General features: G+C 40.7%; 2 protein-coding genes across 5 annotated transcripts in view; one reads left to right on the top strand and one right to left on the bottom strand.

Annotated features, from left to right (window-relative positions):
* Nucleotides 1–18,462, top strand: part of CHD6 (chromodomain helicase DNA binding protein 6) — a 170,202-nt gene that overhangs the window by 74,532 nt on the left and 77,208 nt on the right. For all 4 annotated transcript variants that reach the window (XM_023750885.1, XM_006085187.3, XM_023750887.1 and 1 more), the window contains 10 exons: nucleotides 938–1,000; nucleotides 2,026–2,084; nucleotides 2,954–3,071; nucleotides 7,824–7,910; nucleotides 8,112–8,246; nucleotides 8,817–8,938; nucleotides 10,671–10,914; nucleotides 12,015–12,191; nucleotides 12,784–12,927; nucleotides 17,524–17,779. In XM_023750885.1, the coding sequence (XP_023606653.1) occupies nucleotides 938–1,000; nucleotides 2,026–2,084; nucleotides 2,954–3,071; nucleotides 7,824–7,910; nucleotides 8,112–8,246; nucleotides 8,817–8,938; nucleotides 10,671–10,914; nucleotides 12,015–12,191; nucleotides 12,784–12,927; nucleotides 17,524–17,779 (1,405 nt within the window). The remainder of the gene's footprint in view (nucleotides 1–937; nucleotides 1,001–2,025; nucleotides 2,085–2,953; nucleotides 3,072–7,823; nucleotides 7,911–8,111; nucleotides 8,247–8,816; nucleotides 8,939–10,670; nucleotides 10,915–12,014; nucleotides 12,192–12,783; nucleotides 12,928–17,523; nucleotides 17,780–18,462) is intronic.
* LOC102422747 (40S ribosomal protein S26-like) lies at nucleotides 9,835–10,238 on the bottom strand. The gene has a single exon (XM_006085183.3). The coding sequence runs from the start codon at nucleotides 10,223–10,225 to the stop codon at nucleotides 9,878–9,880; it is 348 nt and encodes a 115-aa protein (XP_006085245.1). The 5' UTR covers nucleotides 10,226–10,238; the 3' UTR covers nucleotides 9,835–9,877.

The following is an 18,462-nucleotide window of genomic DNA, read 5'->3' as shown; positions in this document are numbered from 1 at the left end:
AATGTTGATGTGTATCTAGAGTAGTAAAGGAAGAAATTAATTTGTGTCAGTTGGGATTTGTAGTCAAAGGATGATCAATGAAACAGCCATTTCCAGATACTGAGGGGAAAGATGGTACAATTTAGAAGTGAGTAATTACACCTTCCATCTACATAGGGCTTACTCTCCAAAAATGTTTTCACGTGCCATTTTATCCTCCCAGTGATCCAGTGAGATATTCATTTTTAACTCCTTTATTAATAGATTTGGAAACCATGAGGTGTTCATTGACTTGCCCAAAGACAATGGCTGGTAGGTATTAGGATTGAGACCTTCTGCCCTAGCCAGTTTGGCTCAGTGGATAGAGCATCAGCCTGCGGACTGAAGGGTTCCAGGTTCGATTCCGTCAAGGGCATGTACCTCAGTTGAAGTCTTCCTGGCCCTGGTGGGCATGCTGGAGGCAACCAATTGATGTGTCTCTCTCATATCGGTGTTTCTATCTCTTCCACTCTCTAAAAATCAACGAGAAAATATCCTCGGGTGAGGATTAAAAAAAAGAGAGAGAGAGAATTGGGACCTTCTGATTCTAAAGCTCCCAGACGGTAACTTCTACACTTTTCTGAAAGTTACATGTGGCAACATGTAGGCAGTTTTGGCAGAGGAAGGAAGTCCTTGGACTGTTTTAGTGATGCGTAAAGGCAGATCTGAAATTAAGAGTCTGAAAAGCAGAATAACTTTTCAGCATGTGTTTGTTTGTGGAGGCGGGAAATAGGATTGTGCCCAAAGGTTAAAAGATTTTCTATCTTTTGATCACTCTGTGGTCTTATAGAAGGGAGGCATCAGTATTCAAAGGTGAACTTTTGGATTTAGTAGTACCTATTGTATTATTTCTTAACAGAATTATTTCTTGGATTCTGTGCTGCTAGTGATTCTCTTTCCTTTTAACCCCCGTCTCCAGGAGCCTCCAGAAGATGATGCAAACATCATTGAGAAGATCCTGGCATCTAAGACTGTCCAGGAGGTCGGTGACTTACTATTTTGGCTTTTGTATCACTAGCACAGATTATATTCTCTGTGAAGAGATGTTTGGCTAGCCCAGCTGGTGTTGCTCTGTGGTTGAACATCGACCTATGAACCAGGAGGTCACGGTTCGATTCCCAGCCAGGGCATAGTCTGGATTTCAGGCTCGATCCCCAGTTTGGGGCATGTAGGAGGCAGCCGATCAATGATTCTCTCTCATCATTGATGTTTCTATATCTCTCCCCCCTCCCTTCCTCTCTGAAATCAATAAAAATGTATTTTTTAAAAATAGAGATGTTTGGCTAGAGAATCTGGGATGGTCATTCCTAGCTGGAGTATGAGATAAGCTAGTCAACACTTATTGTAAGACATAAAATTCTTAAATATTTGAGAATGGCCCAAACTGATTTTTTCCACCATTGTGATCCTAGCAAAAGATCTTTATCCCTTAGTTTCTGTAGGCCATTGAAAGTCATCAGAGAACCAAGATGAAGAGATGGCAAGATGGAAACATTGGGGTTTTTCCTTTAGATATCCCAGGGCCATTGTAAGTATTCTCTAGAGAAAGTTCCTGAGTGAAAGTGCCAGTGAGAGCATAAACACTTCAAGTATTTATGAAAGTAACATTCCTTACTTTGAGAGTGAACACCACTGGTGTTTGGGGTGACGGTCATGGGGGAGGGGACTCCAGAGATATAACACATGTTCTTACTTCTGCACCAGGCTCTGCTCCTCGCGGGTCTCAGAGCCCTGGGCCAGTTTGCGGTTATCAGCTGAACCAACACTGTCCCAGCCTGGACCTTGGAAGGACACTGGGAGGATCATTGTTTTCTTTTTTACCTTATAGCTAACTGTGTATTCAGCCTTATTAACCCTGCTCAGTAGCTGTCAGAAACTGGAAAAATGAATATGTCCTCAAGAAATCTGTATTAAAACCAGGCAGAGATGTTGATTTGCGTTTTCTTTTGGCATACAAAGGCAATCTGCAGATATCTGGGCTGATTAACTGCTTGCTCTTGGTTACAGGTTCACCCTGGAGAACCCCCATTTGACTTGGAGCTGTTCTACGTTAAGTATAGAAATTTGTACGTCTATTTAATATATTATTTGTATTTGAATTTTATATAAATGAAACTTCCTTTCACTTCATCTTCTGTATTTTTCAAGGATGGCCCCTAAGGCATGACCCACAGTTAGTTGACTCAAGTTCACTTATGTGATAGTGCTCAACTTTGGCTGCACATAGTATCACCTGAGAGCTTTCAAACTACTGAAGCCCTTGCTCCACTCAAGACCTGTTGACTCAGACCCTGGGAGTATGTCCTAAGAATTGGTGTTTTTTTAAAACTCCCTGTGTGATTCTCATTTGCACCCAGGGTGGAAAACCACTGTTCTTATAGCCTATACTTTCCCCCCATGCATTTTTCTTTAGTTCTCTGTTACACACCCACTTTCACTAATGTGTAATGATAGCCTGCCTGCATCTGCCCTCTGCTCTGAGCCAGTTTCTTTCTATAGAAGCTGCAGAGTGCTCCATTGCTTAGAATTGCTCCATTGTTTCTCCTGTTTTTGCCTTTAAGGCAGTGGTTCTCAACCTTCTGGCCCTTTAAATACAGTTCCTCACGTTGTGACTCAACCATAAAATTATTTTCGTTGCTACCTCATAACTGTAATGTTGCTACTGTTATGAAACGTAATGTAAATATCTGATATGCAGGATGGTCTTAGGCGACCCCTGTGATAGGGTCGTTCGACTGCCAGAGGGGTCGCGACCCACAGGTTGAGAACCACTGCTTTAAGGGCAAAGCCCTTGTAGGCCAAATCTCCAGCAGTTTCACAACAAACCACTCCAGTTGCTTCTGTGTTAGATGGTTATCCTGTTTATTGGAACATTTTAAAGCTTAGTGATTTGCTAGTTCTGTGCTTGTCTCACAAGTTATGTGTCGTTGGATAGTTCCTACTTACACTGTAAATGGGCCACGATGGAAGAGCTCGAAAAGGATCCTCGCATCGCACAGAAGATCAAGCGATTTAGGAATAAACAAGCCCAGATGAAGCACATTTTTACTGAGGTGAAGCAATATTTACTGATTAATCTGACTACTGCTTTTCTTGCAGAATTAAATACTGGGTGTAAGTTTCTTTAAATTGAAGTTTTGTGCAGATCTGTTAGTTAAGTCAAATTGATAAATATGCACTGATTTATATCAAAACTAGTCCAGATTTAAGCCAAAGAAAACAAATTATCCACCGAGGTATGAGGAGCAAACCTTACAAACTAACAACCCATAAGAACAGGCATCTTGGTCAGAATACCAGTGAACAGCGAGGGCAAGAGGAATATGCACACAATTCTTTCATCCCCCAACTCCAAAGGCAATTCCAAAGAGACCCAAAATTTGAATGTAAAAAATAAAAACAAAGTCTAAATGCTCAAAAATAAATAAATAAATTTATATTAAACTTGGGAATTTCTAAGTATGGGGCCTATAGCAAGAGGAAGGATTGGTGGATTTGGATCTTAAACAAATCTGTAGTATCTATACATTAGAAAATACCATAAACAAATCTTAAATTGTATGTATATTTTTTAATTATATACATATACACATACATACATAGTAATTAGAAAATATGTATATGCATTATATATACATACATATTTTCTAATGATACACATATACACATACATACATACATGGTATACATTTTTTTTTTTAAATTTTTTATTTTATGTTTTTATACATACACATTATACACATACATATACATATAACCAATAGTTTAATAAGAAATACTCTTATAAATACATATACATATAACCAATAGTTTAATAAGAAATACTCTTATAATTAAGAAAAATATAAAAACCAAAATAGAAAAAAATGTAAATTAAAATGGGAATCTTCTAATCTTTTCTTATCAAGTATTTGAAGGTTTTAAAAATAAGTACTGTCTATTGCTGGTGAGGGTGTGGGGAAGAGACACTTGGTACATCACTGGGTGGGAGCATCAGGCCATATGACTGTCAGAAGAGCAGTATGACAAACGACATCAAATGTCTCAAAATTTGCATGTTGTCTATCCCAGCAACTAACTCTGTCCTTTATTTTAAGGAAACTATCAAGTCTTTGTGCAAAGATTTAACAATGATAAACAGTTGTTTATATTGGTGAAAAATTGAAAATGAAGTGTTAGATAATAGACTTTTGTTAAATTATACAGCCCATAGGATGGAATACTGTGCAGCCAGAAAAAATGGTATTGGAAAACAGTTATTAATGACATGGAAAGTCTCTTCTCTGGCTGATGGGCTTGTGGTGATTTTTATTTTCTTATTTTTTAGCATGTGATTTTTAAATTTTATTTAGATAACTTTTGAAGAAAAGAAGCAATAAAAATTATTCTTAAAATGTAGTCATAAGTACTGGACCTTAAGAGAGCACTCAGATGTCATTAAATTGTAGTAAATTGCTACAGATATTTACCAATTAATTATTTATGTTGTACTCCCTTTTCTTGTGACAAAAAATTATTTTAGGACAATGTCAATAAGCATTCTTCATGTCCTAATGTGGGGTTCTTCCTCTTTAGCCTTAATGTTTGGCCCAGGTCCTCTCCCCTCCTCCCCCAATAATTGTTCTAATGCCTGTGAGAACTGTTTTCATGGCATCATCCCTCTGTTAGAGAATTGGGGAAAGGAAGGTGACTACTAGAATTAGAAAACCATCTTGAAGCCCTATTGGATACTCTCCCTCTGTTCTTGGAACATCTTTTCCACACCTCTATTTTAGCCAGTATTTGCAGTGCAGTAACTTGTTTACAACATGTCTGTATCTTCCATTTTGAGCCCTGGAAGACAGACAGGGCCTTGGTCTTCCTCGTATTTCTAGCCCTGGTACTAGGCACAGAGTCAGTGCTCAGTAATTATTTGGCTGCTCCAAGGGAGTGAGGATGGTTTGACCTATGCTGTTCGTTACCCTGCTCCAGAACCTTCAGAATTTCCCATTTTCTTGGAATAAAGTCCAAGCTTCTTAAAATAGCCTTCAAAGACCCATGTGTCTATTTTCTGATTTATTCTCAAGGGTGTGAGCTTTCCTTGGTTGGGAATAGAGAGAGAGGAAATTGTGTTGTTTTTACAGAAATACTGTAAGAGCAGTTCACACTCTTGTGGGGGGAAAAAAAGGTTGGAGGACATCATGAAATTAAGGAGTAATCCTGGGGAATAGTTCCTATAATACTGTCTTTGGTTTTAACATTTTTATTAACTTGGATAAATGCTATTCTTATAAAAGAAATAATAACTTAGTTTTGAGTAGAGTGTCTTCATATCTATTATTTCCAGGTGCTTTATGAGGTAGCCAGGGGAGAGGGTAGTCTTGTGAAGGAGACTCCAGTTGGAGAGACTGGAGTTCCCATACTCCATATGGATAGAGGCCCAACTAAAACCCTTTCTGAAAACCAGAAATAATGCTGGGAGAATAAATGACAAAGACAATGTTCAGGTTTACCTGGACAGGCCAGGATGAGTGAAATATAATGACTGTAAAATGTAATGTCATACATTTGTATTTAAAGATCTTTACATTTTGGAGTGTAGAGAATGACTGGATAGCAGTTCTAGGGAGGAAAGATGTTGCCAGTTTAATTACAAGTTTGCTGTGAGCCAAGAGTAGGGTGTGGCTGTTTATAAATTAACATAAATCCTGCACTATACCAATAGAACAGTCCTGCTGTGCCTTGCTGTTTTGATTCCTAAACTAGAGGCCTGGTGCACAAATTCATGCATGGGTAGGGTCCCTTCCAGCCGGACCTCCCTTCCCTAGCTGCCGGCCGAGGCCTTCCTTCATTTTGCGCTGCACCCTAGTGGTCAGCGCATGTCATAGCAAGCGATAGAACTCCCAGTCTCCCAGTCGAACTCCCATGGGGACACTTTGCATACTAGCCTTTTATATATATAGATGTTTTATTTATTATTGGGTACCAGGATTCAGTGAGGTTCTGCAAATCCTGAGGGCAGCTGCAGGAGGACTGTAATGGTGATAAAGGATTCCAGTCATAGCTGAGTGATTGAGAAGAAAGCTGGAAAGCAGACTGCATGCTGCTAGGAGCCTGGGTTCTGGAGCCAAACTATTCCCCCCACACGCATGCACACACCTGGGTGGCCTTGGGCCACTTGCGTAACATCCTTCCTAATAGTATCAACCTCACAGAATACCTGGGAGGATTAAGTGACACAATGTTGGTACCCGTAGAAGTGCTGAGCACAATACCTGACCCATAGTCACTCTTCCACAAGTGTGAGCTCTGTATCATTAAGGGATCTGGAAACATTAAAGCATCTGAAGGACAGTTGGATGTCTGGGGCTATTTAACCCAGCTAGGGAGGGGTTGTTGAAGAGCCAACACAGAGAGGTAGAATCAACTTGGTCACCATTGCTGGAAAGGAAGCAGTTCTCACCAATGAGTCACAGTTACAAGATGGAAATGGAGCTGTAATTTAATAGTCATAACGATAAAGATCATGATGCTACTGCCGAGCAGGCAGAGGTAGAGCTGTCTTGGCAGTGGGTCAGGTCTTAGAGTGCAGTATATTCCTGAACATGAGAATAATTGAATCTGAGGGTGGATTTGCCAGGAATGCTATATAAAGTATTCTTGCACTGGTTAGAAGATGAAACTAGATAGCGTGTAATGAGCCTTCCAACTTAAGGGACCATAAGAACATTCTAGCTGTCCAGGATTGGGGCTTCTGGGTAAGAAAGACCTGGGTAAACCTCCAGTTCTCACAGCTCTGTGTTCCTTGGTCATGTTACTTAGCTGCTCTGAGTCAGCTTTCTCATCCGTAAAGTAATTGTAGTACCTACTCCATAAAGTAGTTTTGAGACTTAAATGAAAGCATTTAACATGATTCCAGACACACATTAAATATTTCTCAGTGCTGTTTATTGTTGTTTTAAAAGTACCCTTTTTTTGAAGCATCCTATATAATAAAAGGCTAATATGCAAAACAACCAAATGGCAGAATGACTGGTCGCTATGACGCACACTGACCACCAGGGGGCAGGCACTCCGTGCAGGAGCTGGTAGTCAGTGTGATCCCACAGGGGGAGCGCTGCTCAGCCAGAAGCTGGGCTCACGGCTGGTGAGCGCAGCGGGGTGGCAGGAGCCTCTCCCACCTCCGCAGCAGTGCTAAGGGTGTCCGACTGATGGTCCAGACATCCCCTGAGGGCTCCTGGACTGCGAGAGGGTGCAGGTCGGGGTGAGGGACTGCCCCCACCCCCAAGTGCATGAATTTCATGCACCGGGCTTCTAGTAATGTATATAAAGATAAACAGATCCTAAGGGTACAGGTCAGTGAATTTTTATAAAATAAACACATCTGTGTAACCACCTCCTGGGTCAGGAATTAGAACATTATCTGCACCCCAGAAGCTCCTCTCATGGCTCCTTCCAGCATTAGCTATTACTGTTATTTATATTAAGAAAGAAAAGAAACCAGAGTGTCCAAGGGTGATCTTTGGAACAGGGAGCAGTAATAAAAGGGCATCCTCTTTGTGCTGATTTTTGCGCAGCCCTACAGTAATCAGAGGGAAGTCTTCCCCTGGCTGAGGGCAGCCTGTGAGGTGTGGTTGATTCCTTCTAGTTTAGTCATGGAGAGCAGGATTTAGGACAGTGAAGAGTGTCTGAGGTGACTTTTATTCTCAGGTGAACCATTTCATGTGTTTCCTGATAGGTCCAGAGTAGGGGTCACTTAATGGTAAAGCATGAAGTGGGATTTGAGGTCAGGGGGACACTCTTAAACTCTTCTCTGTTTGCATTAGCCTGACGAAGACTTGTTCAACCCAGACTATGTAGAAGTTGATCGCATCTTGGAGGTGGCCCACACCAAGGATGCAGAAACAGGAGAGGTAGGTGTTTTGCTATGCTGACTCTCCTAGTGTCTTCCCTTCTTACCTTCTATTGTGCTTGTTTTGTCAACATGTGGTCTTTGTTTGAATGGCATTTGTGTGTTATATTATAGGGTGGGTTTCCATAAGTTGGACAGAGTATGATCGATGCCTGTAATCTAGTAGAAAGAACTTTTTTCTCTCTCTCCTCTTTCCCACCAGGAAGTGACGCATTATCTGGTGAAGTGGTGCTCACTGCCTTACGAAGAAAGTACATGGGAGCTAGAGGAAGACGTGGATCCTGCTAAAGTTAAAGAATTCGAATCTCTTCAAGTTCTCCCTGAAATTAAGCATATGGTAATCTATCAGTTATATGTAGAATTTGGTGTTTCATATGGAAAGATAAAGTAATAAGATTGCTAGTGTGTTTATGAAGAATTTAAGGAATTTGCAGTTTTGATTATCAGGCTTTTTGCCTGATGTTCTGACTCTAGAAACTAATCAAAATATTTGACCCACTGTACTTTCCTGAGCTCATACCACAGGCACAAAGAAATAAAAGAAATTCTGTCTATAGAAACCAAAAACCCTGACTAATATTGGCTTTCAGGGAAATTAAAATGTAAGTAGGGTTGATATCTAAGAGTCTAAGTAAAACAATATAACAGTAAGATTTAGGTGGGTCTGTTTCTCTTTTTTATTAATTACTTGCAAATTTTAGAGAGATATTCTTAGTTTAATCCAGTGAAACCTAGAAAATGTAGGGCCTATACATTAGTCAGAAAACAGTCACTGTAGTTTGAAGCCAGATTTAGGGCAGTGTTTTGAGATTTACTACTTTCCCCATTATTATTTTGTGTCCTTATTTGTTTTCTGCTTCTAAAATGTCATTCTCTACGTAGTGTGCTCTCTGCTTTTTCCTACTAGGAACGGCCTGCTTCAGACTCCTGGCAGAAACTCGAGAAGTCTCGTGAGTATAAGAACAGTAACCAGCTCCGGGAGTACCAGCTAGAGGGAATGAACTGGCTTCTATTTAACTGGTATAACAGGTGAGGATCCAGACCATTCCTGTCTTCATGGGTGATTTTCTAACCAAGTGTTTGTACTTGAAGGTGGGTTGCTGCCTTGGCCCACTTAGAGTAGACCAGCCCAGAGCTGAGAGGACAACACAGCCATTGATTCAGGCTGGCAGTCCTTGCATGTCCCTCATACTAGGACATCATATTTTTATGTCAGGTGTTTCTCCCAACCAAAAGGAATGGTCTTTACACATCATCGACTTTGTGCTTTTTTTTCCGCCTTTGCCAATCTAGCCAAAAGGTAATGCTCTATCTTGGTTATGCTCAAAGGATCCTTTAAACGTGTTTTCTATCTCTATGTCTTTAGCAAAAATTGGCTTTAAAGGGGAATAGATCTGGATTCTTGCCCCAACTCTGCTACTTGTTTGTGAGCCACAGATGTTCTAGACTTGTACTGGAATGCTCAGGTTGGACTCTTTGTGCTTTAGTTCCTATCAGAATAGATGAAGCAGATGAAATTTGAGAAAAATGGGTTGAGATTTTCTTAACATTCTAGAATGTCGTGTCCTGTCGTCGTCCCGTCCCCGTCCCGTCCCCCCCCCCCCCCCCCCCATCCAGTATTGATCTTAAAGACAGCATGTTGTAACGGAAAACACACCAAGATGGGACTCTGGAGGCGTGTGTTCTGGCGTAGTCTTCTGCCCTTATTCTCAGCTCAGAGTGTTGCTTTCTAGGTCTGAGGTTGCCCTCTATGCAGTGAGAGGTGAGACTGGATGGGGCCACACCCTTGCTTCGAGTGTCTTGGCTCTGTGCAATCTGTGACCCTGAATCACCAGAAGAGACCAGCATCTTTTCTCTGATTAGAAATTTATTTATTTATTTATTTTATTTATTTATTTATTTTGAAATACAATTTCCATTAATTTCCCCCCCAGAGAACTTTTCTTCACTCTTTGAAGACTCAGCTCCTTACATGGGCTTTGGTGGAGGTCGTGGGACAACACCCGCAGGTCTAAATCGGGGTGGGGGTGTTCGGTCCTTCTGGGCTTCACGAGAACGATTCCTGACTACCTTGCTGTGAATGGCACAGCTCACACAGTAATGCAGCTTCACATACAGCTTGGGAAGTACATAGGCATCAAAGACACTCGCTTCGGAGATGTTCCGAACGGCTGCGGCCTCCACTATGTTTCGGATGACAAACTTCTTAATGGCCTTGTCCTTGGGCACGCACCGGGCGCAGTTGGTGCAACGAATAGGCTGCACATGGCCTCGGCCTTTTTTGGCACGACCATTATTCCTTCTTTTCTTGGTCATCTTGGAAACGAGGACCCGACTGATTAGAAATTTATTATGTGGGTTAAGTTTGTCCTTTGATAACACAAGTGAAAGACAATGAGAATCATGTAACTTATCATTTTATTTTTGCCTTTGCTTCCATGAAGTTTGTTGGATACAGAAACTGGCTTTAGTTTGAGGCATATTTTTGTTCTCTATTATTTTAATTTTTAGTGTTTTTAGTTTTTATTTAAATGGACCCATTTCATGTATTTTCTCGCAATCTGCCATAGTTCTTTTTTGGAAGCAGGCAAGATATGACTAATAATAATAAAAACTTGCCTTAGTTGCATCTCTGGCAAATGCTGATAAGACCTTCACTTACAGGTCAAGGTATGCTTCTGAAGTATCTTTTTAGTTATAACCACCCTCTACCTCTGTCCTGTATTGATTGTGAATTGCCTGTATTTCTTACTCTCTGCAGGAAAAACTGTATTTTGGCTGATGAGATGGGCCTAGGGAAGACCATCCAGTCCATCACATTCCTTTCAGAAATATTCCTCAGGGGAGTCCATGGCCCTTTCCTCATCATCGCCCCACTCTCCACTATCACTAACTGGGAACGGGAGTTTCGAACGTGGACAGAGATGAATGCCATTGTGTACCATGGCAGCCAGATCAGTAGGCAGATGATCCAGCAGTATGAGATGGTGTACAGAGATGCACAGGTGAGCCTTATGCCGGTCACAAAGACCCAGTGACATCTCAATGTCACAGTTGAGAGCAGCATTTCTGTCACTTTTCTTCTGGAGTTTAGTGTCTTGTGCCTTGGGCTACTGTTTACTGATTATGTAGAGTCAGTCATATGCTTATTGAGGAAGACTTCTTACTCCTCCCTGGTAGTTTAATTTATGATAAAACACGGATTTATGGGGCATGCTTTACACTCCCTGAGATATACCAGAGGACTCTGAAAGCTTGGCTTCTGGGTTGGATTATGAAGATACTTTTACACACAAAATTTTATCTGAATTGCTGTATGCTCAGTGAAGAAAGTGAGCAGCAGAATTGGTGTATAGAGAATGGGTTCCTAGCCAGGGAGTTTGGAGAAGAGGTTAACAGATTTGACAGGGAAGGATAAAGAGAAAACAGGATTCAAATTGTTAAAAGCACAATAGAGTTTTTAAAAAGCTTTTGTTAAGTATAAGGACTTTGCCAAGTATGCTTGTGTTCTTGTTCTGGGCACTGGATTTTATAATTAAGGTGAAAATTAAAAGAATCTAATCAGAAAAAAGCCAGCCGGGAGCTTTGTAACTGCTGGAGACACTTGGAAGGAATTTACGGTGTGCTCTGACATGATGCAGCTCTGTTCTTTAAATGTGATGGCAGCACTGAGACAGGCTAAAAGACAAAGGTGTGCCCTCCTGGTAGCACCTGTCCCAGGGGAATCAAGATCTTTACTGTCTATGCATGGTTTAGACAGACTCGTGACTAGAATGTGTGAATCAAAACCCATCTGCTTTCCTTACCCTGGCAGTTAATAAATAAAAAGCTTCCTTGCTGTGCCTTCCGTACTGCTCATCTGTCTCACCTTTGTGAGGGCACATGCTCTCTTCTGTTTCACCCATGTAATGAGGTCCGTCTCTTGTCTAAATAGCTGGTGCATTCTTGTGTTCTCTCTTTTCTCAAATGAGGAACAGCAGTGCTTATTGCCTTCTTACCTAGGCCCTAGCATTTCTAGTGCTGGCTCCTCTTGGCCAGCTGGTGCCCATTAGCTGGATTCTATAGCCATTGCATAAAGTTTTGCCTGCTGTTGTATCATCCTCAGGGAAACCCCCTTTCAGGAGTCTTCAAGTTCCATGTTGTCATCACAACATTTGAGATGATCCTGGCAGACTGCCCAGAGCTGAAGAAGATTCACTGGAGCTGTGTGATCATCGATGAAGCTCACAGGTTGAAGAACAGGAACTGCAAACTTCTGGAGGGTCTAAAGCTCATGGCCCTGGTGAGAGTTGCAAGCTCTTCACATATACATGGGGGCTTCTCTTCACTATGGAGGAAGCATTCTTCATGTAACTTACTTTTGCGTAGTTTCTTTACTCTAGATTTTGTTTGCCCTCTATAGCTATGATAGTGTAGGAGTCAAATGTGTTTGTTTTTTGTTATGAACTGGGTTAACAGTTTGACCTTTGCCATAGATTGATTCCCAAAGGGACCCAAGGGAATCTTAAATCCCATTAAATTTGTGACCTGGAAATGTAAGGTGTTTTGATTTGTTTCTGGGTCCCTGAATGATCTGATACCAAAGATGATGGCTTTTTAACATTATTGTCTTGGCACAGTGCCCAGAATGTGAGGGAAGGCACTCAGTAATGTTGAACGAATGAATGAATGAATGGTTGCTTTAATTAACATGAAATTGCTGCTGGAATTATTAATGTGAAAGGAAGGTTGATCTATTAACTGTACGCCCATGAAATGTTGGCACCCTGTCTTTTCATTAACGCACAATAGAATTGCCCCAAATTGAGCGCAGAATGCCCTGGCCTACTGTTTGGGGAGCTCAAACACTGTTCATCATGTGTTAATTTGTGCAGGAACACAAAGTGCTGCTCACTGGGACACCCTTGCAGAACTCTGTGGAGGAGCTCTTCAGTTTGCTCAACTTTCTGGAGCCATCACAGTTTCCTTCAGAGACTGCTTTCTTGGAGGAGTTTGGAGATCTGAAAACAGAGGAACAGGTAAATAGGGGCCTGTAGAATCGAGGAGACAATGTGATGATTACTTTATCATCAAGGAGAGAAACCACTGTGGGGACAGGAGTTAGCAAGTTCTGACATCCTTTATTTAATGTATTTTTTGTTTATGTTGAGGAGGATAAGCTAGTTATTAGCAGTTCTTAGTACTCCAAAGAATAAATGAATCAGCACCTAAAATATTTTATGTTAACATATCAGGCCTCTAGCCTCCACTGATCTCACATGTAAGTTCAGTGATTTTGCTCATAGCTGTGATTTCAGGATCTTGGTGCTTTCTTTTGCTCCCCTCATCCTTCCTCCTTCCTCCTACATAATCTGCAACATATTCTCAGGCTCATTCTTTAGTACAACAAAATACTCAAGAGCAGTGAGGAAAAGAAGGCAATTATATATTAGAGTAATTGGTAAGTCCAGCTTTGTCCATATCAACTAAATTTCCTCAGTTTTGAAAGATGTAGTCCTGAGTTTGGCTTATTGGACTCAAAGCTGATTCAAAACGACCAACATTAATAAATAACTGTCTACTAGGGTAGAATTATCTACTAAAGATTACAGAAATAAGCCAGACAAGTTTATATCCTCTTGTTGTATCGATCCCTTTAGTATTATGAAGTGGCCTTCCTTATCTCTTGTTATGGCCTTCACTTGGAGGTCTATTTTGTCCGATATAAGTATTGCTACCCCAGCTTTCTTTTCATTTCCATTTGCCTGGAAGATATTTTTCCATCCCTTCACTTTCAGTCTGTGTGAGTCCCTTGTTTTGAGGTGGGTTTCTTGTAGACAGAATATATATGGGTCATGTTTTTTTATCCATTCAGCCACTCGATGTCTTTTGATTGGAGCATTTAGTCCATTTACATTTAAAGTTATTATTGAAAAGTACTTGTTTGTAGCCATTTTTACTTTTTGTGCCTGTGTTCTTTCTTACCTTTTTATTTCTTCTTTTTACACCAGTCCCTTTAGCATTTCTTGCATTGCTGGTTTGGTAGTGATAAACTCCCTTAGCCTTTTTTTGTCTGTGAAGCTCCTTATTTCCCCTTCAATTTTGAATGATAGCCTTGCTGGATAGAATATTCTTGGATTCAGTCCCTTGCTTTGCATCACTTTGTAAATTTCCATCCTTTCTTTTCTGGCCTGATGTGTTTCTGTTGAGAAATCATTTGATAATCTAATACAGGGGTCCTCAAACTTTTTAAACAGGGGGCCAGTTCACTGTCCCTCAGACCGTTGGAGGGCCGGACTATAGTTTAAAAAAAAACTATGAACAAATTCCTATGCACACTGCACATATCTTATTTTGAAGTAAAAAACAAAACGGGAACAAATACAATATTTGTATTTACATGTGGCCCGCGGGCCGTAGTTTGAGGACCCCTGGTCTAATGGGAGCTCTCTTGTATGTAACTTTCTGTCTCTCTCTTGGAGCCTTTAAGATTCTCTTTGTCCTGAACATTTGCCATCATAATTATGATGTGTCTTGGTGTGGGTCTTTTCAGGTTCATCTTGTTTGGGACCCTGTGCTTGTGTGACTTTTTTCTTCCCCACATCAGGGAAGTTTTCGGACAATAGGTTTTCTAAGCCTTGTTCCTCTTCCTGTTGTTCTGGCACCCCTATTATTTGTATGTTGCTTTGTTTCATGTTGTCCCATAGCTCCCTTAGGCTCTCCTCCTGTCTTTTAATTTTTTTCTCCAATTGCAGTTCAGTGTGGGTTTGTTTTGCTTCCCTGTCTTCTAATTCGCTAATTCGGTCCTCCGCTTCTCCTAGTCTACTGTTGAAACTTTCCATGATGTTTTTTATTGCACCTATATCAATCTTCATTTCTTCTTGATTCTTGCATAAGTTGTTGATTTTTTCTTCCATCCGGTTTATGCACTCTAGGACCCTTATTCTGAATTCTTTTTCTGACATATTGCATGCCGCCAGACAAGTTTAAATGCCTCAAGAGAAACAAAGAATGGCATTGGGGGCTTTATTAGGAGAAAAAGGTTACATCTGTTTGGAAATCAGGAAAGATTTCAGAGAGAGAATACAGTTTGAAAGTGGAATTGGAAGAGTGGGTAATTTTTCAGTAGGTGGAGAGAGAAGAGATGGTGACTATTTTACATAGGAAAAATGGAAATTTATTGTTTATTAAATAGAATTTATTCAGGAGTAAGGAATCATTCACATAAGCTGGAAACAGAATGGATGATTATGGAGTATGAGGACAGAGGTTCAGAGCTGTATTTTGGGAAGATCTAGAAAGACAGGTTGAAGGATTTGGTGGGTATTAGAGGAGCAATGCAAGGCTTTGATTGCAGGAGTGACATAATTAGTTCTGCTAAATTAATCTAGCAATGGTGTGACAGTGGGTTAGGGCAGAGAATGTGGGGACTGAGAAACCTAAGGACTTTCACTAACAGATGTCAAGGGTACACTCTGTGGTTCCAATCTGTTTGCTTCTACTTCTGTGGCAAGGCAGGCTTTGAGAGCAATGAATAATCAAACTGAATTCCACTTCTGCTACGTGTGCAGTATCTATTGATCCTTCAAAAGCCAGCTCCAGCCCCCTCTCCATTTTTGGACCATTAGAAATGCATTCTCTTCTTCCATTGCACTTATTTTGTGGAATGCATTTTTTCTTCTTCCTAGACCAGCCGTGGGCAAACTACGGCCCACGGGCCGGATCCAGCCCGTTTGAAATGAATAAAACTAAAAAAAAAAAAAGACCGTACCCTTTTATGTAATGATGTTTACTTTGAATTTATATTAGTTCACACAAACACTCCATCCATGCTTTTGTTCCGGCCCTCCGGTCCAGTTTAAGAACCCATTCTTATTTTGTGGTATGCATTTTTTCTTCTTCCTAGACAATGATCTTCTTGAGGAAAAGGCCCACATCTTCTCTAAAGTTGTGTTTGTTGTATTGACCAACGCATTATCTGGCACATAGTATACTCTAAATCAGCGGTCGCCAATCGGTGGTCCGTGGACCACTGGTGGTCTGAGGTTCGAAAGGTTGGCGACCACTGGTTTAAGGAAACCTTTGGAGCAGCAGTCGCCAACCGGTGGTCTGTGGACGACTGATGGTCCGTGAGGTCAGAAAGGTTGGCAACCGCTGATCTAGATGATCCAAGGTATGAAACAAGTGAAGGGCAAAAGCGGAACCCAGCATGTGGCAGATGGGCATTTGTGCCTATTTCTTTTCTCTCTGGGTTCTTATGTACTAATTCCTTAAACACTTGGGGAATTAGATTCCTAAGTACCATGGTAGGTAAAATGAAAGTCTCAAATGAGGTAGGTTTAAGATTGGGGTTAGTTAGGAGAAAACCACAAAAATGACATCAAATGTGTGTTTTAAATCACAGCAAATAAAAGTTCTAGAAAGCATCTGCTTCCAAAGTAAAGCATTTCCATCATTGTTTAAAACCTGCTCCAGTAAGTAGCTCTTCTGAATCACTCTCTTCAGGAAGCATTGGCACCTGCACAACTTATTTATGCAGAATCTACTCCTTTAAAAGTTTTGAACAGGCCTTTATGACTCGAAACTTGATCTTTTGCACTTCCATTTTCCCTTATTTTATTTCCCACCAGGACTACTCTTATTCGTATTATGTTTTAGCTCAGAGTTAACTTAGGTGCCTTGACTTTGAATTGTCTTCTTGGGAGAGGGAGCAGGTCTCTGGTCAGTGCAGTCAAAGTGAATAGAGTTCTGTTCTCCAGGCCTGGTCAGTCAGAAGAACAAAAAAATCATAGCAAAGAACACTATCAGGCTGAAAGCGCCCCTGATGTGACAGCTTGCATGATGGAATGGTAGAAGTCACCTTATAGCACCAGCTTTCTATTCTGCTACCCCCAAGCACGTTTGCTGCAGTTATTTGTAAGATATTATGAAGAATCTGTTTCCAGATTGCTTCTTCTTATGTGAGATATAATTGACATAGTAGTTTTAAATGTACATCATAATGATTCAGTGTATGTATATATTATGAAATGATCACAATAAATCTAGTTTAGTTAACATCCATCACAGTGCAGAGTGACAAATATTTTTCCTAGTGATGAGAACTTTTAAGATCTACTCTCAGCAACTTTCAAATATGCAGTACAGACTTATTAACTATGGTCACCTTGCTGTACATCCTCGAGACTCATTTATTGTATAACTGGAAGTTTGTACTTTTTGACACTTTCATCCATTTCGCCCATCCCAGATTGCCTCTACTTCTTACTTTGTTCTTTCAGCATCTAAGTCTTCCCTTTATAATATGTCGCTTATACCTCTTAATGAGGCTTAAATATTTCTCAGTTAATTTCTGCACACGTGTGCATGTTAGAGGGAGAGAAGTTTGTTTTCTACAGGCTGGAGAATAGATACTGTCTTTTGTATTTTTCTTTCTTTATATCTTGTAAGGTTGTCACATAGTTTCTCAGTAAATACTAGTGAATGAAAACCAGACCCCTTTTTTCCTTTCAGCCTCATGTTCAGGGATCAGTCATGAGCTTTCATTTAGTCTGCTACCACAGTACTGTGCTCAAGAGATTGTAGTGAAGGGTGGAATACCCCAGTAATCATTAAATCAGGATTTACCTGGACAGGTGAAGAAACTGCAGTCTATCCTAAAACCAATGATGCTTCGGCGGCTGAAAGATGATGTGGAAAAGAACCTTGCTCCCAAACAAGAGACGATCATTGAAGTAGAGCTGACCAATATTCAGAAAAAGTACTACCGGGCCATCCTAGAAAAGAACTTTTCCTTCCTGACCAAAGGGGCAAATCAGCACAACATGCCCAACCTCATCAACACCATGATGGAGCTGAGAAAGTGCTGCAACCATCCCTACCTGATCAACGGTGAGTGGGCGATGCAGGGGGATACTCAGGCCTGTTGTGGGTCTCTGCCACAGGCTCATGATAACCAGCGATCGTAGGTATTGAGTTCCCATTAGATGCTAGGATGTATAAATTCTCATCTTTTTACAGAGTATTAAACTGAGGTTCAAAGAGGTTGATGGATCTACCTAAGCAGTTTAATGAGTACAAAGAGCCACATTTTGAAACTGTCTATCTGAAGATGGGGCTGTTACTCATCAGTCTGTTGTCCATTATGTACTTGTGGTTTAGTCCACACTTTTCACGTTGGGACAGAACATGTGTTACTTCGTTGGGTAAATGGTCATGATGCAATGAGATGAAAATTCTGTAGATAAATGAAGTTGCCTATACAATAAGAGTATATATTGGAGCCTTTTTTTTTGCAATAAAACTTTTTGATATAATTTTAAATCAATATCTGGCTTCGATTTGCTTATAGTTAAATTTTTATGCCATTTAAAGATATTTCTTTTTGTCAACTTTCTGTGAAGGTTTCTTTAACTGCAGAAGTCATCTTGGTATCTCAAATTCTTTCTCTACCTGGTGAGACTTCCCAGGAGAGCACAGCACCTGAGTTCTGTACCTGCTGCCACTGCAGAGCCCTCTGCTGGGGCACAGACTAGGGATGCACATACGGCATTACCTCACTAGACTTGGTCCTG

The sequence above is a fragment of the Myotis lucifugus genome, unplaced genomic scaffold, assembly GCF_000147115.1.
Source record: "Myotis lucifugus unplaced genomic scaffold, Myoluc2.0 scaffold_16, whole genome shotgun sequence".
Lineage (NCBI taxonomy): Eukaryota > Metazoa > Chordata > Mammalia > Chiroptera > Vespertilionidae > Myotis > Myotis lucifugus.
Note: the sequence above shows the minus strand (reverse complement) of the source record. Positions and strands in the feature narration are given on the sequence as shown.

Excerpts from the sequence above, each read along its gene's own strand:
- LOC102422747 (XM_006085183.3), bottom strand. The coding sequence starts at position 10,225 with ATGACCAAGAAAAGAAGGAATAATGGTCGTGCCAAAAAAGGCCGAGGC.